This window comes from Podarcis tiliguerta (genome assembly GCF_965153285.1).
Source record: "Podarcis tiliguerta genome assembly, chromosome: 1".
NCBI classification, from domain to species: domain Eukaryota; kingdom Metazoa; phylum Chordata; class Lepidosauria; order Squamata; family Lacertidae; genus Podarcis; species Podarcis tiliguerta.
This window is the reverse complement of record NC_139534.1, coordinates 58236774-58262291: the sequence shown is the minus strand read 5'-3', so window position 1 is coordinate 58262291 and position 25518 is coordinate 58236774. Positions and strand designations below refer to the sequence as shown.

Here is a 25518-nt window from a genome sequence, read left to right as displayed (position 1 = left end):
CAAAGGCAAATGTGTTTTTGGGGGGAAGAAACATAGTTTTGAACTAAGATGGCTTAGTTCAAAATTCTAAAGTATTGTATGACCCTCTGAGAATTTATGAACTGGGTATCTCAGCTTGGCTTTCCTTCTTTAAGGAAGAAGCAAGACTTAATTTTCTGTATAGAAACTAACTGTTCTCATTTAAAAAACAGAGTAATTTACTTTAGCCCATGCATGGCCATCTGATAGACTGAAGTCTAGCTGGGGTGATAAGAGTATTTGCTTTTATGCTGTATCTAGATGCCTTCCTTTTTTTTTGAATAAGTTTCCCCTGTTTTATCTTGGAATTCAAGAAACTCGGCTGAGCCTACCTGATCCTCTTCTTAGATTTTAGAATATGTTTTTGCTCTAACTGGTAGCAGGGTTGCTAAAAAGGGCTTTGAACCAGACTTACCATGTCTCTAGAGGAGTTTAATATAAAGACAGCCTTTAGTGCCCTCAGTATTGCTCCATGCAGGCTTTAGGGGCTCAGTTTACAAGAGCAATTTTATGATGGCGTCATCAGTGAATCTGATGGCAGAAAATTGCCACATGATGGCACCAGCAGACAATAGAAACTTTTCTGAGGTTTTCAATCAGTCACAGCCTCAAATGGTTCTGCACACCAAAGCAAACGTGCTACTAGGCTGCCCCCCAAGCAACTCAGCTGTTTTGGCATGCTTGAACACTTTCAAATTCCTCCATCTGGAAGTTTCCATAGGCTGATGGAGCAATTCTGAGATTGGAGCCTCAGTGTATTTTAAAGCAACATTCAGCAAATGGCTCAGTTAACAGTGTATTCCAGAGTGTTTTACAAAAAGTCTAAATGAACATGCCCGCGCACTTGCAGGAAGAAATTGAATTGGCACTGGAGAATGTGAATAATTTAGTTCATGCACATCTTTACTCTGAAAACCTTTGATTTACTTCTGCATGTGCATCTTGTGAAAGGAGATACTTGCAAAATTTGGAGGGTGATCTAACAATGTGATACCAGAATAAATCTGTCTTTTAGCTTCTGCTCATCTCTTCCTCATCATGGTTGCACATTCTGATAGTCAGAACAGTCATCAAGATACTAAAAATTGTTCAAGAATGACATAACCCCTCATTTTCTTTATAATTTGGTATATTCGGAGACCATAGAACCCAACTCTTCTCTTCCTCTTTTCTCTACCATGCTATCAATTATAAGGCTGTTTTCTCATTTAATGCTATTTAAAATATGTCTTTCTATTACAGCAGAGACTGCTGGGCACTTGGGCGCTGTGCTAGCTGCACTTTTCACTGTGGCACTGCTGTTACTAATGGCTGTGATGTATGTGAAGTGCCGTCTGAATGTGCTCCTCTGGTACAGAAACCGTCATGGAGAAGTGGAGATCAATGGTAAATATTGGGCTGGAGAGTTGGCTGTCACTTTTCCCCTTGTGAGATTCGAGTTTCACTGACAGTCCAACCCAAAGTGTGAACTTCTACAAGAATTATCCTGTTATAGCTAGTCAGCACAGGTTTTGTTGTTGTTGTTTTTTAAAAAAAATTATAATAAATTTCTCCCCTTGGTACTTTCCCACAGATGGAAAGCTATATGATGCCTATGTGTCTTATTCTAACTCAACGGATGATAGAAAGTTTGTCAACTTCATAGTGAAGCCACAGCTGGAGAATCGTCACGGCTACAAGATTTTCCTGGATGATAAAGACATCCTGCCCAATTCAGGTATAGAACCTTGTCCAACACCTCATTTAATATGTACCTGGGCACTCAGACTTGCTGTTGAGTTCAGGCTGCAAATAACTTATCTGAAATGGATTAGTTGGCTAAATGAAGAGAAACGTTCAGTTTAATTTGCCCATTTGGCATCCTATGTTTAATATGATAGCTTTATTAAGTGTTAAAATATCAAATTGAAATTGGTACACACACTAAGTCTGAATATCAGGTTAGCTCTTGCATCCATTTTCAAACAAGAGGAGGAGAATGCAAAAAAACACTATTTCTATTAGACACTGAGACAGCAGGATGAAAGTTGGTATGCAACTTCAGGGCAACATTCTTCATTTCAAGTACAGCTTAATCCATGTCCCTATTTCCAAGGTAGATTGGAAAGATGTAAAACATAGTGCAGTGCTATATCTGACTGAGATATTAGAATACAGGCAGGTGTGTACATTCAGGACACCATTGTGCATTTCATATATGATCCCAGCTTCACATCTGTATCCTTTTTCAGAGTGAAGAAAAGGGCCACAAACATTGCAATGCAGTATATGAAATGAAGCCTGTTGAATGCTGCACTTTGCTACTTAATAGATGCAAAAGTATGGCTCTGAAAAATTACTTTGTCCTTTGGCACACTATTTTGTGCATCTGAAGCAACCTAAAATAGCTTTAATTCTAAACACCAATAATGGCAAAGCTGTGCAAAGTAGGAGCTGAATATTTTATAGACAGGCTCTCTGTTGTACGAAGAAAAATGTATTCTCCTTAACCACCCAGTTGTTCACAGTTAGGTTCTATTTGCATATTAAGTAGGATGTATTCACAATCTGCCCAGTATATGCTCAGCACAACTGGTGGGCTTTCTACACCTGTTCAAAGTCTGTGGCATGATGCATTGCTTAACTTGCATGACCTTGCAGATATGCATTTCATTGTGCTGGCCCGCTGCCTCTCCCTGTGCCTCCACGTTTCCAGGCTGTTATTGCATATGTTTGACAATGTGTTGTTTCTTTATTTTGGGCACAGCTTGTTTAATCTTCCTCCAAAGAGCATGAAGTGTAGTTCCTATCCAGGCAGTTTACAGGGCCACCACTGTTCTGGCTTCAGCGATATCACTGTAATCATGTGCCTTCAGACCATTTGTTCTTATCTTCAACTGTTTTGTTTAATAAAACTTCTATAAAAAGTATGCAGCATCCATTTGCATGGGGATGCAAAACAAGCTGTGTACAAAATGCAGCTCCTCCATATTCTGTAATGCTGTGCACAGTGGACAGTTCTGGTTAAACAAGAATACACCACAAAACAGCATTTGTGCTCTTTGTGGTGTGTCTAATAATAAAAAAATGCAATGTTTGAGTATACTCTTCATTTATTTATTTTTTAATGTCCTGAGTATTCCACCAGAGGCACTCACATCCAAAACCAATGGTTCTGGCCCTTCTCAGAAGAGATTTAGTTTTTCTCCTCTCTTTCAGAACCTTCTGCAGATCTGATTATGAATGTCAGCCGGTGCCGCCGCCTCATTGTGGTTCTCTCTAATGCATATCTGGAACAGGAATGGTGCAACAATAATTTCAGGTAATTAGAGTCAGTGATAGAGACAAGTTCTCTGATCCTCCTTTCATTTTTGGAGGATCAGGAATGACTCAAGTGTGCACTCCCTCCTATTGCCCACCTTGTTTAATAGAAAGTTGACCAAGTTGACCAAACAGGCAAATAGTATGTGCAATTCTGATTTGGAGGGATCACTAAAATCACAGTTTGCTTATTTGGTTGTCCTGGTAAACTATGGCTTGTCAAACCAGTCAAGTGTTCCAATAAGTTGTACTCATAAGAGGAGGAGGGAAGGTAGAAGGGAGTAGGAAGGCAGGAGGGAGTATGTTCCTGGCTCTCCTATCTATGGTTAGAAGGGCCTCTGAATTTATCCAATTTCTGTATACACCTCCAATCACAACACCCAGAATCTCTCTCATATATCTGGATATGAAGCACGGCAGTTTAGTGTTAATGCCTCTGAAACCAGTTCCTGAAGTTTTCATTGAACTGAAACTAGTCGTGCTTAGAATTAAAATTTTGGGTGACTAGATTGGGTTCAAAGCTTTTTCAATAGTTTGGTTGTGGATTTGCTTAGGACTCTAACCAATTGTCTGGTTTTGCAGGGAAGGTCTTTGGAGGCTGCTGGAACTATCCCGGAGGCCAATCTTCATTGTCTTTGAGAGCCAGTACCGAGAAATAGCACATCCAGCCATAAACTTGCTGAAGCAGCAGAAGAGCACAGTGACCCTTCTGATGTGGCGCGCTGGATCCATGGTAAGTTGTGGGCTGCAAGGCCATAACTTCATCACTGTGGTTATGTTTCTCAGTGGCAAGGCAGTACTTGAAGCTATTCAAGAAGCATAGAAGTGTGGAGTAGCTTCTCTTCCAAGAAGGGTTGAGATCCAGTCCTCCATTACTTGACCTTGCTGTGATGTATACCAGAGTAATAACTGTTACCTGCTTTTCTTGGCACTAAAGAGTAGCACCTTCATGAAAGTAGGCTGAATATATTTTTGTCTGTCCATTATTTTGACATCTCCTGTTATTTACTTTTTATTTTAGCTATTTACCTGTTGACTAGGAAATCATCAGCTCCAGAGATTTGCCAAATGATACCTTTTTAGATGTACATGGCTTCACTGCTCCATGACTCATGCGTGGAGGCCATGAGCAGTGTTGTAAGCATTGCAGAAAATATAGATAAGTTATATTTTAACTCCAACTGTAAAGAAGCAAACAGAGCCACAGGGAGGCACCAGAACCTGAGAAATAAGAATTGGAAACATATACTTTGCTTCACCCAGAGTACTCTCAGTGCAAAGAGAAATGAAAAGAGAGGGGGAAGCTACAGACTGGAGAAGGAAAAAAGCACAAACCCTTCCCTAAAATGAGCATTTGCAGGGGAGCATTCTAGCAGGATAGAAACTTCTGGTTTACAGTTATTGCTGTTTCTTTATCTGTGCTAAATGAACAATAGCATGCTTGTGACTCACAATACTCCTTGCAGTTGCACATCAGGATATTTAGTTATTTTATTATGCTTTTCACCCACCCTTCACCTCACGGTCCCAGGGCAGGTTACAACAATTAGAAAAACTACTGACATGACACATGTGTGTATTTTTAAAGAACTGGACCCATCGTTTTTTGTAAGCTGGTATAATGCAAAACGTGTAGCTCATATAAATATTTAAATACATAAGTAGGATGCACACACAGGTAAACAAATAACTGCAAGCATGCTTGCAATAGACCTTAGGTTTCCAGAACTTAGGGAGTGCAAGGAATGGAGGGGAGGGGACAACAGCACACAGTGCAAAGAGACTCCATCAAGCACCTCCCACTCTTGGGGGACAGGAAGCACTGCAATAGAGTTCATTTGAAGGTGGTCCTGTGGACAGATGTGCACAAAAATCCACATGGAAAAATCAGAGCTGTGCAACTCACTTGTGCAATTAACACTCTGCTGTGCACACAACCTATGCCTCAAGACATAAGAAAGGGGCTTTTTGATTTTACTTACAATGTAAAGAATCCTAAGCAGCTTTGATAACAGGCCTTTTAGACACAGCATTCAAGGAACTACCTACTCCCCTCCCCAGCTAATAATAAGTTACGACAGCCAAAATATTTCAAAGCAGCTTTAACAGTGCCTGGAAAATGCCATTAGGTGTAAGGATACTGCTTCCTTCTGGCAGTGAGTGGATCAAAACCACCATATGTCCGCTATTTTTTTGTTTACTCCTATCTCTAAGACAAAATGGGAACAGCAAATTAACATTTTTAATAAGACTGTTGCTGTACATGAGCAACAGGCTGCCAGTCTTGAGCTCTGTAGGTGCGATCTTTGGCTTCTTGTTTCTTAGTCAGATTAAAAATCTGACTCTTTCCAAATTAAGGCATTAGGAGAGGAATTAATATGAAGAGAGGTTTTAAAGTAACATCCAGTGGAGTGGTCCTGTCATTGCTAAATGATTTGGTTCAAAAAACCCCAATTGGCTGTATTCCATCAGGGTGGAATCTGAGCACAGCGATCCCAGTTTTCAAGAAAGGCGACACACAAATTATATACCAATCAGTCTTATAGATAGCATTAAAAATTACATGTAAAATACCTCCTGTTTTGAATCTGAAGAATGGCCGATGTTGCACAATGTAATTGCTGAATAACAAGCTGACTTTAAAGCTGGCTGGTTAATGCTTGACAACCATTCTGTGCTTGCTCATTTAATTCCTGTGTTAACAGAAAAAATAAGCTCTTTGCAGTTTTTGTTGATTTTAAAACTGCCTTTGATTACATCAGTAGAAATACATTCTTGGAGAACCTCGAACACCAGCATTGCTTGCTATGTGTTAATTTGGTAGTAACATTACCCTTAAAAACTAAGCTAAATTATCTCATAAGTGGATTGTGTCTAACTATATTCCTATATTTAGGGTGGATTGCAGATTGTTCATCCTGATTGGTTTGCAAGGAGGTTATACAGTAGGAGTGGGCAACCTCTGGCCCATAAGCCAGTATTCATTCTGGCAAAGCAAACCCATTCAGCTGGCAAGATTATACTCTCTGCTCTCCACTCACCAGCTGATGAGCAGGGTGTTTGATAGTGCTCTGTTTGGCTGTACATACCTGCTGCCCTGCTGGAAACAGGCACACACGGCGAAAGAGCTCTGCATATTCCATCTCTGGTGGTTCGCAGCTCCCCTGAAATTCCATAAAACTAAAAGCTGAATGACAGCTGAATAGTACCGCGAAATATTGGCATGCCATTGCCAATTCCAAAATGGGTTCAAATCAACTATGCAGTTGCTCTTTGCATTTGAGATCTTGGTGTTCAGGGTGTGTGTGTCTGCTTCTCATCCGACTTGATTGGGTTCAGAACACCATCAAATATGCTAACAGCATTTCTCCAATAAAAAATGGGCCATTTTAGCTCTAAAAGTAAAAGTGAATGCTAGCCTGCTTTAACTATTGGAATTAACTCTTTAACTATTGGAATTAACTCAATTCTTTTGAATCAATATAACCAAACGTTGTTGTAATTAATAGTCAGGGGATAGTTTATTCAACTCTGATGCTTGGTAACCAAATTTTTTTCCCCGTTGAATATTTTTCCAGCAGGAATTCTACGGTTGCAAAACTTGATTTAAAGAATAGTGTTTGTGACCTCTTTATTCAGAAATACCTACATTTTGTTTTCAACTCTAAAATCACACCATGGCAGTTAAGTTTAAATATAAACATATTGAATTGTATCTGATGGATCTATCAAATTTCACCAGCATAAGACTTTCCCTGTGCTCACAATGCAGTGTATGCAACTTCCTGTCATGGGAGATGCAAAAATATTTCTTTTGCTTCCCAAATCTGCTTATGTGGAGAACATTCTGTGAAAGATATAACCCATTACTTACTGGATGCTCAATTTCTGAGAAAGCTTGTAATTTTTTCATCAGTTTCTGGGGGAATGTTGCCATTGATCAGGCTTTCAAATAATTTATTTTTTACTGGCAAGTTCAAAAAAGGGTATTATCAACACAGTGACCAACTTTTCTTTAGCTGTGGCCGAATGCTGTTAAAAGTTTGTGGATGCTTCTGCAATAGGACTCCAGGCTGAATGTTTGTGGTGGCTGTTAATTTCCTGCCAATGTTTTTGGTTTAATGATGTTTTCATTTTTGAATTCTTTCTGTTTTATTTACAGTGTTGGTCCTATGTAGCTGTACATTTTGACTTGATATGGCCAATGGTCAATATAAATAATTCTCTATTTAATTTGTATATCTACCCACCTTGCTGTTCCCCAGAGAGGCACACTATCAGATCAGTTAGGCTGAAGTAGCAACAAGGACGCAGAATGGATTACGTGGAAATATTGTGGTTTCTTGTGCCTGAAAAGGCTGTAAAGCATTGCTGGAGGTTCCTGTCAGCTATGCCCCTTTACCTCAAGGGTGCAGGCAGCTCCCAGTATCAGTCTCAAATTCTTGTAACCTCTATAGGGCACTTTCTCCTCTAGGGCTATGGCTTACTGCAGGCTTCCTCAAACTCAGCCCTCCAGATGTTTTTGGCATACAACTCCCATGATCCCTAGCTAGCAGGACCAGTGGTCAGGGATGATGGGAATTGTAGTCTCAAAACACCTGGAGAGCCAAGTTTGAGGAAACCTGGCTTACTGCATGCAGCTGTAGCTTGCAGCTATGGTTTACTGTGATGTACAGACTGGGCCACTAAGGTGAGATGAAGTTAGGAAATAGCAAGCTTGGGAAAGCTATCTGTGCGAGGCATTGAAGCATTGCAGTCTGTTTCTGAGTTTTTGCTGGATACCAGCCACATGTTCTCTTGCCTTTTATCCATGAGGACAAAGCCAAAAGCCTTACTTTAAAAGAAGGGGGAAAAAGAATTCACTCAATTTAAAATTGCACTGAAATCCTAGGTTAATGGAAAGGCGAAATCTGTTGCTTTATCTGGTCACGAAAGCCTTCCATCAGAAGTAATGCCACTTAATACCTCTTAGATTTTGCAGTGCGTTTCATCTCGAAGATGAAACAAAGCTGAATGGGAAAACTGTTGGTGGGGCTGTAGATCCCTCCGTTGTAGCGAACATTTATCTCTCTCTGTTCAATCCTTTGGGAGCCAGACAGGGTGCCTGTGCTTCATAGACGAGGAGCGCCTGTGAGAACGCTACCCTCAAGGCAGGGCTGCTGGGACTTGCCTACAGATATATCGTTTGTGTGTAACTGATGAGCGTGTGACAATATACTGCCTCTTTACTGCTTCTAGGCGCCTTCATCTGATTTTTGGAAGGAACTGTGCCTCGCCCTGCCACGAAAAGTGTCCTATCAAGGCCTCAGGGGAGACCCCCAGACCAGTTTCCAGGAAGACAAGGACCCTATGCTGATCCTCAACAGCAATTACTTGGATTTCCGGGGGGATTCGCACCCTGAAGGAGACTCTGGTAACAGCACTGTTTAATCTTCACTCTGTCACCATAGCATGCCAACAGGAGAACACACAGTTGCTCTTGATCCTGCTCTGTGGTTTTTTGTTTTTTTGAGTGTTAGTCCACAGTTAGCCAGAAAGATTCTCAAGTGAGGCTCACAATTAAGTTTGAAAGAAAAAACCCCATTAAAAAATCACTTGATAGAAGAACACTGCACTTGCTAAAATTAGCAAAAGTATAGCCCAGCAGCTTTATTAATCAGTCAGCCAGGTGCCTTTCTACACACTGCCATGAGCTAACTGTGTGCTTCCTGCCTGTATTATTACAGCTATTTTAGTATGGAATGCCAAAACCCTATGTACACTTACTTTAACGTAAGTTCCATTGAACTCAATCCTTTAGAGTGGATATGTGTAGGATCAGGCCTCACTTTTGATTACAAAAGCTAAGGCTAGTCAGATGGTAACCACCCCGCCCCCCGAATTAAAGATGCTTTGGAATATGTGATCAAATTGTGCTGTGTATTCTCATCTTAGTTTCACCTCTAGGAAATAGGTTTCTTCTTTATTTCAGAATTATCAAAACCTGTTCAGCCAAAGGTGACAGTGGAGACCAATGGAAGTGAAGCCTCTGCACCCACTTTCAGATTCCTTAAAATTTATTTTCTCCACTTTAATTCTGTGTAGTGTAGTCAGATCACAAGCAGTAGTATTTATTTAAGGCCTTTATATACCATCTGACTTGGCAGAATGTGTCTACCTTGGTTGATCACCAGGCTTGGTCACCATTGTATGCTGTGTCTGTGGCTTCCAAATGGCATAACAGGTCTTCCTCTTTCTTTCTTTCTTTCTTTCTTTCTTTCTTTCAATGGCCATTCCAGAGTTACACCTAATTAGCTGATCCTTCATCAGTCAAACAACCATTGCCTCAATCCAAATGAAATTATCTTCCCTGTCATGCAGCAGTCCACACATACATACTGTGGCACATTTTGTAGCAGAAGAATTAATTCATCTGTTTTTCCCATTCACTGCTAACGTTGGTTAGGGAGCAGGGCAACATGTTTTCATAGAGAACATGTTATTTTGGCTATGAATCCATTTGTGTGTTTGTAGAGGAAGAAAGGAAATAATGGTGTCATTATCACTACATGCTTCCTTAGAGTAGCAATACCAAGGAGTGGAAATTTACGTAATTTACCACCTCCATCTATCATTTATGTGCAAACATACCCAAGACTTCATAAAAGAAATGGGTTTTATATCCACCAAAGGGCAGTTTTCCATTCTCGGAGCTTGAGACTACAGAGAGCTTGGTGGTTTAGTCCTGACATCCTTTTTCCTAGGCCTGTGGGACTATGGCTGTACAATGGATCAATGAGTAGGAAGCGCACCTGAGGCATCGGTTCCAGAGGTTGTGAAGAACAAGCTCTGGCCCTAGGGATTTGTTAACACAGGCTGAGCACTTGCAAAGCAATACATTTTAATTTTAGTAACAGGAGCAAAATAAGTTCAGTGGTCATAAAAGATTTACGAGCGACTGGCAAGAGCAAGCCCAGCTCGCTTGTACACGGTGATTTTATTGTCAAGAGAAGAACAGAGAAAATAATGGGTTTGGCTGGGCTTTTCTTTTAGTTGAGACAGCAGCGTTGGGCTTATTTTGCTGAGGGTGTTGCGTTCACTGTCATTAATAGGCCTTGTTTCTTGTGTGGCGCGGCTGTGCACCTTGTTGGAAGCTTTCCTCATTAGTCTAGTTGCTCCATACAACAGCATGCCAGGATGCTTGAGGCTCCTCATTCTCTCGCTTGCAAAGGGAATAGATGCTTGGAAGACATTTCATTCTCACTAGGAGCACAATATTTTTACACACACACACACCCTCTCTCCTGCTTGAGAGAAAGTGATGCACATTAAATGTATTTCATGAGGCTTACAAAGGTGTTACCGGTTTCTCTTCCCAGCTCCCCTCCTGAGGTCTTTGAAATGCTGCCTGTTAGTGCTAAGGGGAAGAGCAGCTCCTCTCAGACCCTGGGGATTGGCGAAAGGCGGGACTGAAGCCTCCTCCAGATTCCCTAGGTGTTGAAATATTCAAGCCCCTTACTCTTGTCTGACATGTCAAGGCATGCTCTAAAATAGAACATTTAAATTAAGTTTAAAACTGCCAACTGACTCCCAAGCTGCATGAGATGCAGGAGGTCTATAATTAGATCTCCTGACATTTCTGCTTTTAGTTAAAAGTAGCCAGAGGCTCCAGCTTTGATTAGAGCAGTGACCCTGAGCCTCAGGCCTGAGGAAAAAAATTTTGAACTCTTTTCCCTGTGCCATTACCCCAATCTGTACTGTCTCCCAGTTATAGATCTCCTGCATCTCACGCAACTTGATACTTAAATTGGTTTAATAGTTCTTCCTTCTCTCCGGCTAGCCTTAGCAACTAGTTCTTTGAGGAAGGATAGCAATCTCACTGAAGTGCTACTCGCAGAAATGTTGCTGGGAAGCAATGATACTTAAACTGGTGTTTAAATGAGCTTGAACTGTATATATGTCCTCCTTGTGAATACAGTGGTACCTCGGGTTAAGTACTTAATTCGTTTTGGAGGTCTGTTCTTAACCTGAAACTGTTCTTAACCTGAAGCACCACTTTAGCTAATGGGGCCTCCTGCTGCTGCCACGCCGCCAGAGCACGATTTCTGTTCTCATCCTGAAGCAAAGTTCTTAACCCGAGGTAATATTTCTGGGTTAGCGGAGTCTGTAACCTGAAGTGTCTGTAACCCGAGGTACCACTGTACTTGCAGAAAGTATAGTGGCACTGGTCATTTTAAAGCACTTCAACTTGTCTCATTCTGCCTTGCCATCCATTCCTCTCTGCTAACTGCTACCTTCTCCTTCCCATCCTACAGGTGGCAGGGGGTCCATTTTCAAAGGCGCACCGCCTCCTCCCATGAGTGGCCCTGATGGTCCTCCACTTGGTGCTTTGGAAGAAATACAGCTTGGGGAAAACCAAAGGAGTGAGATTGACATCTCTGATTTGGGATCTCGGAACTATGGAGCAAGGACAGATTTCTACTGCCTGGTGACAGAGGATGATATCTAAGAGATGCTGGAATTTTCCTTGGTGAAGCTGATTATCACGATGTGCCTTGACAATGACAATCGGCTTGGGTAGTTTCTTTGATCCATAACAACCAAATTGAATGCTGTAGGGCTCTGTCCTGGGCCCCACACTCTTCATAATATTAATCAATTACTTAGCAGAAGGGGTGGAGGGGGATCCTTAGCACATCTATGGAGGACATGGAAATGGGAGGGATCACTAACATCTCAGAAGACAGGAATAAAAATCAACATGATCTCAGTGGGTTGGAAACTAGGCTGATTAACACATGAAGTTCAACAGAGACCAATGCAAAATTCAAATGCACAGGTTTGGGTGGTGGGAATACCTACGTTGGCATGGCAATAGTATATGTGAGAAGGATTTTAGCATTGTGTTTGATCACAAGCTGACTATGTATGAGTCAGTGGTGTTAGATGGCTGCAAAAACAGACTAATAAGATTTTTTTGCAGCATTAATAGAACCATGGTTTCCAAGTCACCAGAAGTGGAACTGTGGCAGTGGACCCAGTTACCTAAAGGGAGGTGGTTTCCTGCTCTGGAAGTCTATATGAAGAGGCTGGACCTGAATTGATACAGTCCACAATATGGGTATCTAACCTGAGTTCATGTGGGCCCCCACCTAACTTTATCTCATCCCCCAACACCTCAGCACTTTGGTGGCAGCAGCAAGAAGAAACAAAATCAAAATTGACAGTGTTTGAACGCGGCCAGCTGCATACCTGTGCATGCAGGTGTGTGTGTGCGCGCACGCATGTGCACACATGCAGGAGTTAAGGTTAGTCAAGAGTAAATGCAGCCTTTGGGCCCAAAATGTTAGCCACTCCTTGTCTACAGTATCCCTTCCAACTCTGGTTTTATATCACTTCAGCACTGTAATTGTTGTGGGGGGGGGGGAGAGTTCTGTTAATCCTGAAATGTGCAAGACTTTGTTAGTGCCTTATACTTTGATTATCTTTAGTTTGTATAACTACTCAGGATCAAGGGAAGTTGTTAGGAACGAATGACCCTATTGTATGTTCTTGGGTGAAGATCTTGCACTAGGTCACTATGCTGAGACCCCAACAACGTCTGTCAGACTCCTTTGTTTTTGCTAACATTTCTGGATAGCCCTTTCTATTTCAGAAATGGGCACTGATGACTGGCCAACATTAAGGTAATAGAACAAAGGAAAATAACAGCAATTTGGTCTGGCACTGCTGAGACCCTGTTGTGGCTGGAAACGTATCAGTCAAAAGCAGTGTAATGGAGGCAATGTCTTGGACAAAACAGATTAGATTAGCAATTTAGTTTCAGAATGAAAATCACATTGACAGCTGCAGCCCTTGGGTAAGTAGCACTTTCTAAGAGCTTTACAGCCGATCCTAGTCACATTTACTTGGAAAATTTGCCTTAAGTTAGTTACGGTAGTTTGTGAGTACAGCCTTAGCAATACATTGTTGCCACTAAGTGCAGATCAATGCCTAGGATGGAAAGAAAAGGGCTATAATGTTGATGGAACATCTGCCTGAACTTCAAGAAAAGCATAGCTTTTGGGGGAGGGAGGATTTGAAAAGTAATGACACTGAAAGTTCAGAATGAAAAGGTCAAGTTTTACTTACGTTCCAGCTAACAAAATTGTCACAGCAAGTCTTAGAAAAGGTTGGCACATGGTCCTTTGTCCTCTGCTTCTTTGTTTTCTTCTGGCAAGGCTCTGAGTAAGTCGCCCACCAAAAGGCCTAATTGCAATAATGGCACCTCAAAAAGTGTTTCTTAGGCTGTGTTTAGCTACTAATGTTGTTTGCTGCCTAAACAGTTCACTGGGCAGGTGTTCTTGCTTTAAAAACATTGTATGCACACCAGAAAGTGGCTAAATAAATAAATATTTTAAACTAGCTGTTTTGTGGCATAAGTAGTCACTGGGCTGTCACCTTCAGCCTCTAGAAAGCCGATGTCTTCAGGTTAACTGGCATCTAAAGGGTTAAGCCTTGACTTGGGGGGAAAACTGGAGCTTCTGCATATCAGGGTTGAGTTGTGTCAGGACTAAATGGGCACTACTAACTTGGTCCAGCAGCTAAAAACAATGAAAATGGAATTGACATTCTCATGGTCTTTATACGCACTAAAATTTCTTCCCAACCATGAACACTAGCACTGTCTAGTCCATTGGTGCTTAATCTTGAGGCCAAACTGGAAATATCACTTTATCTGGATACAATTCCTCTGAATATGCTAATGACTTTTGCCCCTTGCTTTCCTCCAGCCACAAAGAGGTCTAGTTTAGTGAATGTCTGCATGGGGCCTCCTCTTGCTTCCAGTTCAGCTCTTTAGGTCACAGTGAAAGTGGTAGTTGTGTCCTGAGAAAAGAAATACAATGCACTGTAAGGCTGCTGATAACACTTTATGTTTGCACTGTTTACACAGATGAGCAGGACTGCCCCACATAGGTTGAAGGCTCATAAGCATATCTACTGAAGGCATTAGATATATTTATGAATGTGTTTCGTCACGGAAGAAAGGCATATGCACTAGTCATCTTTAATAATGGGGATAGTAACTAGGAGACAGGACGCAGCCTTATTCCTTTCAAAATCATTAGCTAGCAGGAGAGGAAACCTCTTCAGTTGCACTCTAATCAGCATACTTCTGAAATACTGCTTTCATTTTTAAGGGCTTTTCTGAGGTTAGTTTTTTAAAGGTTTTTTCATTTTGCTATATTTGTGCTAGTCCCAATTTAGTGCCAGAAGCATGATATTTTGTTTGCATGCAAAAAATAAAATAAAATGGTATTTTTGAGGGCTGGGGATTTTGGTGTACGTTGCCTAATAATAATAATGCATTAGATAACTTAATGCTGTTAAAAGCATTAGTTACCAATGTGAAAGCTGGCAAAGAGGCGGCACTATTTCATAGTGTTTTTATAGTTATAAGTTGACAACAAAGCAAGTGTCAAAAGAATTTGAAGAGCGTTTTACTAAGAACATTTTAAAAATCTAAAACTTAAATACATAAGAAGCAGGAAACCAGCCAATGAGGCAGTTGTATCTGTAGACAACTATGGAGTGGTAAGATTGTTAAAGAGGGGGAGAGAGAAATTGTAGAAAAGTATAATCCTTTGCATTGAACTAAACTACTTTTTTAGTTCATGCGGCGTAAGGTATGAGGGCTAAAATTAAAAATCCCTCATATACAGTTGAAATGCACCCAAGAAGCATTAAATAATAAAAATATGCAATCTATCACTATAACTGGGCTAACTAAAGGATAGCCAGTCCATGTGTGTGTAGGGAAGCCCTTTTAAAAGATATCTTCCAGTAAAATCATGAAAAGGATGTTAAATAGAGAATTGTTACAGCTACTGAAGACAAGGCTTTTTGAGGAATAGTCAACATGGTTTCTGAATGCAAAAAAGTCCTGTATCAAAAGTCTTTCGTAGTTCTTTGAGCATGCCAGCTGCCATTTTCTATGTGGATACAGGTAATCCTCTGGGCATTTTCAGTTTTTCACTGTGTTACAAATTCTCTCCATGATAGATATTCATTACAGTTGTGCCTTCCCTCAAAGAATCCTGGGAATTGTATTTTGGTGATGGTGTTGAGGATTCTGTTCTAGAGCCTTTCTCCAGTTCATGGAATCACAGTTCCCAGCGTTCTCTGGAGACAGAATGGTAAGCCCGAGTGGTAAACTCAAAGTATACATGCCACTGACACATGTAGAATATAGCATAACAAGAAAAAGTAACAGCAATAAATGGTCAAAGCCTTTATTTATTTAGCAACATCAGTGAGTCTGCTCAGAATTAGAGAGCATGCACTGAGCATGCTCAAAAGTGTGCAAAAGATTGTCAGATTCAGAGGAAGACCAGGTTCTTAATAATTGTACAGAAAACAGAATTTTTGCAGGTGCAACATGTATGTCATACAGGGGTGAGAAACGCTGTACTGGATGGAATTCCTTCTATACTGCACCACTGAGGCTGATCACCTGATGGGTCAGTAAGCTGTCTTGCCAGTTGTGGTATATTTCTCTCTAGCAGAAGCACTGAAGAAGACCTAGTCCTTTCACCCACATGTTCTTTGATGTAGCATTTAACATGCCTATCTTTCAGTGCTTCAGGTTCTCATAAAACAAACAGAAATATATAATATTGAAATATGTTTATTTCAGAAGTTAGAGAAGCGCCTAAGAGCTCATTTAGTTCCTAAGAGATAATCCGAGAGTATAGTTATTACTTGCCATGTTCATTACAATTTAAACTTTAACCAGGTGTATTTTGCCAGCAAATGGGCCAAAGGCTGTGGCCATCTTCACAAAATGACTTGTCTTCCCACTTTTCTCCTTGTGTTCATGGCTAAGGTTTTCAATCCTGCATCCAGGCTTCTCATTTGACAAACGAAATAGGGATGATTGTGCCTCTTTGTGGAGAGCAGAGGCAGGTCTTTGGCGAACAACATTAGTAGAAGCAGCAGACTGGCAAATTAGCAAGTTTTAATTACCTGCTTAACTTGCTGAGCTATGTGCATTTGTTGATGCTTTTGGCTCCTCCCCTCTCCCAGACAGTTGTTAAGAGATAACAGCTCTACTTCTATGCTTGACTGTGTGTGTGTTCCACAGGGATAGTTCTACAATAACACCCATCCTTACTTGGAAATTAGGGGAGCTGTTTCCTCAATTTTTATATACAGATGATCACCTCTGAAAATAGGAAGAGTGTCAGATGTTGGAGAAACTGGTGAGTGGTGCATCACACTGCACCAAGCAAAGGTAGCTATTTTACTAAAACAAGATGCCAGCTGCTTAATTCACTTTCTTAAGGTGACTTCAGCTTTTCAGTTGCACAGTTGTGATTTCCAAGGAAGCATACATAATGCTGTCAAAGTTAATGAGTTGTTAAAAGCAGCAATTTTACAAGATAATAGCCTATCCACTATACTGAGTAAAAACAAAAGCATTCTATATACAGTATGTACAGGAGAAACTTATTCCCTCTTATTGCCCCTCGAGTCCATCTTGGCATCCCGTTGTGGCTGAGCAGAGTCTGGTCTCATATCTATGCCGGGTACAAATTTTAACAATTACAGCATGAACGTCAGAGAGATGATGCTGGGGTAGTTACTTTCCTCCCAAATACTGAACTCAGCTGCCATTCCAACAGCAGCTTGTCTCTTAAAGTAAATGAACATGGCTAAATTAGGCCAAGTATTTTAATAGGTCTACTCTTGAGTAAAAATTAGTTGAATACCACCCATAGTATTTGCATGACTCACTTTGATAATGACAGCTATCGAGAGCTGCTGCTGGTTTATGTGAAAGGTAGTGCAGTTAACAGCACAACTACTCCAATAAGAGAAACCTTCTCAATCAATGGCTTTCAGTTAGGCAGTGAAAAAAGCCTGTCAGATTGGTGGACATAGCATGTAGTGGGACTAGTACTAGATCCTACAGCCTCCAGCTTCCCCATTGGCCTAAACAGGTACCAGATGACAGCCATAACCAATGTTTGTCTGCCATCACAGCCTCTGTAGTAACTTCCCCTTTAGCCAACATTCTGATAGGACATTCCAGTAATCTGCCATTTGACTGCAGGAAGGATGTACCCCTGAGTGAAAGCTACTGTGAATTAGTTGTTATGTAACCTCCTTCATATAGAATACTGGCACACAAAAGACAGCTTAATTTTACTAAAACTTTAATCCGGTCATCTTGTGCCTTAACATATTCTATCCCAGCCAGTGTTGGCTCATTTGACAGGGTCCTGGCACTTTAAATCAAGGATGTTGGTTTTACCCTATAATCAAATACAGTTCAGTGGGCCAGTACCTGGCACTTTATAGCCACCAAGGCATTCCTGCCAGCATAGAGCCAAAGTAACATTTTGCACAAACCACAGCAAAGCTGGCCAGAGACCAGCCCAAGGACCTCTTTTCCCCCAGCAGGTTCTAAGCCAGCCAGCACCCTTTTTGCATAATCCCACCCACCTCTTACTTTACCAGCGCTATCACCCAAACAGAAACGGTACACATATACAGTGTGTGTAGCTTCAGAAAATCCTGTCTTCAGGATTCCTGCTATTGACCATACAAACTAATTAAAATGAAAGGATCCACCACCCAATTCCACCATAAAATTATATGCCAAAGCATTCTTGCCCTACTTTTTGGCCAGTGCTAACTTTAAACATTGCATTTATCCCTCAAAATTCCATTAACAGGTTCAATACCACCAGAAACAAGTGGTTTTCTGGTGTCATATGTGTAGAGCTTATAGTTCTCATTAAAATTGATCCATGCTTCAAGAAAAGAAGATGATCTAGATCTTTAAAAGTGAAAAGGAAGCCCATCATTTTAGGGGTTCAGAGAAGATGGTGGGGAGTGACCTACAAACAGCAAGACTTTTAGGAGGGAGAAGGAAGGCCCCTCAGCATCCTTCCCAAGACTGGAGGTCCTGCTATGACATGAGTGTTTGTGAATTTCAAATAATGACTGGGGATCCAAGGGCATCCAGTACAAGATGTGAAGGAGAAGGAGAGTCCTGAGAATTTGCCTGGTGCTGACTCACGTCTTTACAGTTAAGATTTGTTTTTATGGAGATAAGATGGCCAGCAGAAGATGATGAGTTTCCAGCAGGCTTGAAAAAGAAACACTAATGAATAATTAAAAAATAAGGCACACCAGCCAAATTGGCCTGAGATCTATAAAAAGGAGGGAAGCTGCAGAGGGCAAGCTTCATGCAGCGGCGCCACAGTCCATGATGGTGATTCACGTACAAATTTCATGAAGAGTTAGGGCTGGACAGTCCATTTCTGCATTCCCTTTTCTTTACAGGCCAACAAAGTCTTCTTTTCGATAGCCCTTCTGTAAAACACAGAAGAAGAAAAAGATCACAAGGGCACATCATTTCACCCACCCAGTGCCCTATTGATATAAGACCCAAGATGGCACAGATTCTCAAAAGAACTGCAAATCTAGAATTCATATCTGTGATACTGCAGAAGAGAATGACCTGCAGCAGGGGGTGCCCCTTCCTCTCTCATAAGAGAAGTTTGTACCTGATGGCTGAAATGGAAGCCCCCCACCTTGGGAAATAAGGGTGATGTGTTATGTTCTATTAGTGTGGTAAAATGTTCAAACATTTAAAATAAGGGGGAGCCCTAAAAACAAGTGGCACTTACCAAGCCCTTGGAGGACACACATTCCCGACACCTTAGATAAGTGCCATGATTCCTGGACTAAAACTATAGGTTATTGATCTATTTGGGGCAATATCCTCAGCTAAGGCCAAAATGGCAGCTGAACAAACAGCACATCTCGTGTCACTTTCCTATTCAGTACTATAGGGCTAAACCCAAAGCACAGCAGGTACCCACTAAGCATCCCTTGTTAAAGTTAGATGCAAAAGGGTATAGGGTGGGCTCCCATACTGTTAATAGTGGTTCAAAATAGGGGCGTAGAGCAGGTATATGTTTTCTTACGCCTCCATGACAAACTATACTTACTGAAATTCATTCTTCCAGAAAACTACTAATAATACAGGCGTGCTGGCCTTTGTAGCTGATCATATCTAGAAGATACCTCTTCTCCCTCTTCTAGAATCAGAAATCTACTCATGCATACTGCAGCACAGTTACCCTATGAAGTCATTTCTCTTGTGATGTGTATGTCCAGGAGTGCAAGCTTTCACACTGCAGGACTTGAAGGAGCAACCATACTTCCCCCTCTAGACTGGGCAGGAAGTCAGTTCTTCCCCTGTAAGCTCACTGAGGAGTGGAGAGAGAGCAATTGGGAGGAAGGAACATACCGTCTTATAGTCCCGATGAAGCTTGCTGTACTGCCACATGTTGGTCAGGAGGCTGGAAGCAGCTCTCGACGACTTCTCACTGTCTGAGCTGGAGAATAAAGACAGACACAACACGTTGCTAGTGCACTTTAAGACACAGACTCTCTTCCTTCATAAACTATTGTGGATTTTATACTAGGTTACATCATGTCTATTAGTGAACCACTGAGAATTAAGGTAGCAAGCCTTAGACACATAGTGAGGAATTCCACATAACGCTAAGTGGGGTATGGACACAAGGAACAAGGTCTGCTTGTGCAGTGGGATTTAGCTACTCCCCCCCCCTTGTGCCCCCCTGAACCTGTTCTGGGGGGCTCCCCCCATCTTCCAGAACAAATTTAAGGGCATAGGGGAAGAGAGGGGGGACAACTCAGCTGAATTCCTCCCACGTACTTATGACTAAGCCCTACTAAATTCAGTGATACATCCAATAGGCTTGGGCTACATTTCTGAGTCGGTCACAACTGGACCTAATGGTCAGGGGTCCCTTTACGTTTACCTTTACACTTCTGGAAGAAAATGGGTCTGTCTTAACAAATGGGCATGGTCTGTAGGAACAGACTCACAGCTTTGCAAATCCACAAACACTCCCCTTAATAGAAATTTAGACAGGAGGACGTACTGTTTAGCAGCAGGTGGACTAATTTCACACCCTTGCAATTGGTATAAAGCAGCCAGATGGCCTAAAATGTGACTGAATATGGAGTTCTTGGAATAACTGGTGGTTTCAGCATATGGAATTGGAGGAGGAATCCCCAGGTCTTCCCCACCTGTCCCTTTTCTTCTTGATGTAGAATAGCTTCCGCAGGCCATCAAAGTAGACAATGTCACGTGCAGCAACAGGGCTTTCCACAACCAAGTTGTTCAGCACAGCAATAATGTTGACAACCACGTCTGTTGGAGGCCACTTCTCTCCAGAGCTGCCTGGGAGCTTCTCGATCAAATGACTCACCACCTTGGTTGCTGCAAATCAAAAACAAAACTGATCAGTGATGCAGGTGACTACAGGTGAAGCCCCAAGGAATGGGACACGCCGCAGAAACACTGTGTGGATGGAGTAGGCAAGGTCATTCTGCATGGAGGACAGCGCCTCCCAGCTTTCTTCCAGGTCCTGGGATGGTGACCTTTGCTATAGTTTCCAATTGGAATGACACTCACACATCTCATCCTTATTGCGCGCATTCCGGGAGAGATTCCGAATAAGTCCCGTCAGTGAACGAAGCTGGTGATGGTCAGCTGTGCGGACTCTGTCCAGCACTGGGTTCAGGATCCTCTCTTGTTCCAAAGCCACTCTGCTGAGGACACCAGCCCACTACAATGAAACAGGAGCCAGCAAGAGGATGAGTTGTCAGCCAAGTCAATAAAGCATCTGAGCTCAAGTTGCAGATGTGGGGAGAGAGATTCCCACATCCCTTCTGCTTATTGCTGTAACATTGTTTATCATAAACCCTTGTGTTTAAGATGACTCCATGGCAGGTTTGCACAGCAATTTAGTGCTACAGCACAGAAAGCATCAGGTTATTCTTCAGGGGTAAGGGGGAAAGAGAACAGGAAGCTTTCTTCCCAACTGTGAATTGGGGAGAGCTGGTTATGACAAATGACAGAACTGGCACTGATATTTGGCTATTCCTTCTCCTTCAAAGTACACTTCCAAAACTATTTAAATATTTTCACTGGCCTACATTAGGGATTCTTAACCAAAGGTCCATGGATGGGCTTCAGGAAGTCTGTGAACAAAGGGAGCGGGGAAATCCTCCATTGCAACAAACATTTGTGTGCATGTGTGTGTGTGTTGATGTGCATTTTTCTGGGAAGGAAGTCTATAGCTTTCATCAAATCCTCAAAAGGGTCTGTGGGCCAAAACAGGTTAAGAACTATTGACCTATATACCTACAACAAGTATTGGGACACTGCAAACAGAGAAGTCCGTCTGGCCTTCCCCTTCATCTACTCCCAGTGCTGTATGATCTATTGGTTCTTAGTCTTTTCTGTCCTAGCCATGTTTGGATTCAAGCAGGTAAGGGAGGCCTTGTCATCTCTTTTCAAATTTTGCACAAGCCACCCATGAATGCTTTCTTCTCATCATCTGTGACATGGAGGGTGAATTCTCACTGCAGTGCCTGTTCAGGTCTAAGGAAGGTAAGGCAGGCACAGCCTGCAAGGGAAGTTCCTTCACAGGCACCTTCTCTTAATGTTTGCAATCTTAAAAAAACAACCCTCTAAGTGATAGACTGAGAACACATTGTGAGCCGCATTCACCCTGCTTAATTTCACACCATTTTATCCCAGTGTACCCAACCAGACTCTTGGTGGGATGTTTCAGGCTGTTAACCTTACCCTCCGGTCTCCTGCTGTGATGTTCTGAAGAGCCCCAGAGGCTGCCTCCGTGGTGTGCTTGTTTAGCTCACATCTCTGTAGCAGCCTGTTGTACACTCCTATAATTTGAGGGTTCCACAGCCACTCCATCCCTTTGGGATCCTTAGAGACCTCTGTGAAAGTCACAATGTCTGAGTTCATGTGGAGCTTGGGAGGGAAAGAGAGAGAATGTTCAATGACCATTCTATGGGGGTGTAGAGAACCATTTTCTACCATATCACCCCCTTCATACCTCGCCCAGACCTCAGCTCATGCACTGTTTCCATCATGGCTGTCATCCATTTCTATGGACAAAGCTTCTCACGCCTTAAATCCACTTCAATCTCTTTTGGGATCTTACTCGCTTCTTGCTTCTCATGCGTTCACTTCACTGTATCATTAATTCCCAGCATTCAATGTGAAAATACTGGGAGGAGCTTACACCTCCACTGATAACGCTCTGGATCTCCTTGGGATGTCACCCTCACACCCTGAAAAGCAACTTCTATTCTAGTGCTTAGATCAAGCAACAGGCATGATGAGGATCAAGGCAACAACCACTGATCTGAAAGTTCCTCCCACTCATCTCTGAAATTGGGGGTTTCATTGTAGTTACTCAGAACCAAGCAAAATGTCTTCACATTTTCAGGGATACTTTAACAAACTCTTACTTCATATTCTGAGGATGGGGGATGAGCGCCAACAATAAAAACACATGTTTGGGCAGAGCCCTGGCACAAATTAAGCTATGCAGACTTCAGATGCACAGACCCCTTCATAGGCTCACTTCACCATCTCTTAACATAATAACAGTAACAATAACAATTTATTATTTATACCCCGCCCATCTGACTGGGTTTCCTCAGCCACTCTGAGCAGCTCCCAACCGAATATTAAAAAGACAATGCAGCAATTCCTTACCTTATGCAACATTTGCTGCCAGGCCCTTCTTTCTATCCCCCATAATAACACCATTTGCCCTCTCACCTCTCGAGCTCTCCTGCTCTGTGGGCTGAAGCATCCAACCAGCTCGCTAGTCATGGTTGGCCCCTCGCCCCTCCTTTGGCCTTCCAGTCTCTGGAGTGCAGAAGGAGGCATCTCATCATAGAGACGGTAGGAGAGGTTGCGCAGTACACAGACGGCATTCTCTACACTCTGTAGGGACAACAAAAGCGGGGGGTGCTTTTAAACGAACCATTTACAGCAAATTTTCCAATGCAAAGTATTTCTTTTTCTTTCTTTTGGCAAGCCCTTAAGGAATTATGTTTTTAAGTGGTTGCTGTGGATTGTATTATAAGATGCTGTTCTGTGTAGATTTCAGTATTTTATGTATTTTTGTTTGTGTTTGATTCTTCTCGTCAGCTGCCTCAGGCAAAAATTTGGAGAAGCCCCAAATGTAAAATATTATGCATACACACACACATAATTTATATTTTGCCTTTCCAGTTTTTTACTGGAAGCAGCTTACAAGAAGACTCCTCCCTGGCTTTGGAGTCAGGATAAGGGATATGGGCTACATCTGTGCTTGGAGACATCTGCACTCCATTTCTGCCAAGAATGAGAAAGGCTAGGAATGGAGATTCCCAGGCAGCTCTGACCCAAGGAGCAACCAAGCATATTTGATTGTATTGAACCAGTGCAGCCCAGGCACAGAAAAATGCATTATTTCACGGTCTACAGAAAACTTAGATTATTTTACTTAGATGTACAGAAACAGTCAAATTCAAGTCTTTTTAAACCCACAAATCACATTTTAGCTGACTTGTTTGCTGCAGATACCCTGAATTTTAATGGAAGAATTCAATATACTCTTATCTGACCACTTACAAGCTAATACGACTTTTATTCTTTCTTGTATTTTATGTTGCCCTTCCTCCAAGGTGCTCATTATAGCATACATGGTCTTCTGTGATGTAGGTTAGCCAAGTATCAGTGCTTGGCTGAAGATCATCCTGCGAGTTTCATTGCTAAGGGCAGATCTGAACCAAGGACATTCGAGCCCTAGTCTGATGCTCTGTTCACTACACTACATGAATAAGGGTTGCTTTACACTTTCCATTTTTGGGTGTACACCAAAAATTCCATATGTATGTCTAAACTGAAAAGTGTAAAAAACACAATTAACACACACACACACACACACACACACACACACCTTGTGATCGGCTGTAGCACCAATCTGAGTGTACACTTGTTGGCAGACCTTGCTTTGTCTACGTGTAATGTGTGAAGTGGCTTGCCGTGTCTTTGGACTGCTTCCCAAAGTCTGTCTGAAAAGCTCATGTCAGGAAAAGTAACAAAGGAAGTTTTGACTTATGGCAAGGGTGGAGAACCTTGGGTCCTCCAGAAGTTGCTGAACTACAACTCCCACCAGCCCTAGCAAGCAAGGCCAGTGGGCCAGTGATGATGACAGCTGTTATACAGTAATATATGGGGGGAGGGGGCAAAGGTTCTCCCCACCGACTTAGGGGGAGGTCTCCTACTTGAGGCAGACTATCAACCTACTCTTGGCTCTCTCAGAGAAAACGTGCATGAGGCAGTCATACCAGAGAATAATACTCTGAAAGCCAGCAGCATCCATAGATAATTTATGTATGTTTTGCCCTTCCTGTATTATGATTAAGATGGCTTAAGAAACAGATGCCTTCTGCATGCTCTCTTTAAAAGGTAAAGGTACCCCTGCCCGTACAGGCCAGTCTTGACAGACTCTAGGGTTGTGCGCCCATCTCACTCAAAGAGGCCAAGGGCCAGCGCTGTCCGAAGACACTTCCGGGTCACATGGCCAGCGTGACATCGCTGCTCTGGCGAGCCAGAGCTGCACACGGAAACGCCGTTTACCTTCCCGCTAGTAAGCGGTCCCTATTTATCTACTTGCACCCAGGGGTGCTTTTGAACTGCTAGGTTGGCAGGCGCTGGGACCGAACAGCGGGAGCGCACCCCGCCGCGGGGATTCGAACCGCCGACCTTTCGATCGGCAAGCCCTAGGCACTGAGGCTTTAGCCCACAGCGCCACCCACGTCCCTGTCATGCTCTCTTTAAAAACAGAGTAATTTCCAAAACAGAATTACTCTTGACTAGAACATGAGCCGGGATCTAGAAGTCTGCTGCTTCTCTGCCACCACCTGACAAGAACAGATCTGGTGGATGTAAGGAACAAAAGCATCGCCCAGCTTGGTACAGAAGAATGAAACTACAACCTCGGCTTAAGAAGATGGCCCTCAATGATTTAGGGAGAAATCATTCCACATCACAATTGTTTACATGTACAAGAATAACCACAGAAAACTTGGCCTTGGAATAAAGATCTCTTGGCCTTGTGTAGATAATGGTTCAGCCACAGCCGCAGCACATTACAAGGCAACCAGCTAACAAGGGGAGGACTCACCTTGTCCTCTGACTTCCCTACTTCTAGTGAGCTATTAATGTAATTGACCATGGAGTCTACCAGCCCATGGCATTCACGCATTTTCTGACGAGTTTGCTGGCTGGCAGAGCTAAGATTCCTAGAAGGGAAACACAAA

General features: G+C 42.3%; 2 protein-coding genes across 9 annotated transcripts in view; one reads left to right on the top strand and one right to left on the bottom strand.

Moving 5' to 3' along the window:
- SIGIRR (single Ig and TIR domain containing) overlaps positions 1–13701 on the top strand; it is a 36242-nt gene extending 22541 nt beyond the window's left edge. For all 7 annotated transcript variants that reach the window (XM_083417740.1, XM_083417736.1, XM_083417741.1 and 4 more), the window contains 6 exons: positions 1261–1404; positions 1592–1735; positions 3217–3319; positions 3901–4051; positions 8557–8731; positions 11613–13701. In XM_083417740.1, the coding sequence (XP_083273866.1) occupies positions 1261–1404; positions 1592–1735; positions 3217–3319; positions 3901–4051; positions 8557–8731; positions 11613–11806 (911 nt within the window). In that variant the 3' untranslated portion in view covers positions 11807–13701. The remainder of the gene's footprint in view (positions 1–1260; positions 1405–1591; positions 1736–3216; positions 3320–3900; positions 4052–8556; positions 8732–11612) is intronic.
- A 1854-nt stretch (positions 13702–15555) lies between these two features.
- The window catches only part of PKP3 (plakophilin 3), a 65601-nt gene continuing 55638 nt past the window's right edge, over positions 15556–25518 (bottom strand). For both annotated transcript variants that reach the window (XM_083417615.1, XM_083417614.1), the window contains 7 exons: positions 25383–25500; positions 22985–23152; positions 21980–22165; positions 20801–20954; positions 20413–20605; positions 19604–19691; positions 15556–18660 (listed from right to left, as the gene is read on the bottom strand). In XM_083417615.1, coding sequence (XP_083273741.1) covers positions 18625–18660; positions 19604–19691; positions 20413–20605; positions 20801–20954; positions 21980–22165; positions 22985–23152; positions 25383–25500 — 943 coding nt within the window. In that variant the 3' untranslated portion in view covers positions 15556–18624. The remainder of the gene's footprint in view (positions 18661–19603; positions 19692–20412; positions 20606–20800; positions 20955–21979; positions 22166–22984; positions 23153–25382; positions 25501–25518) is intronic.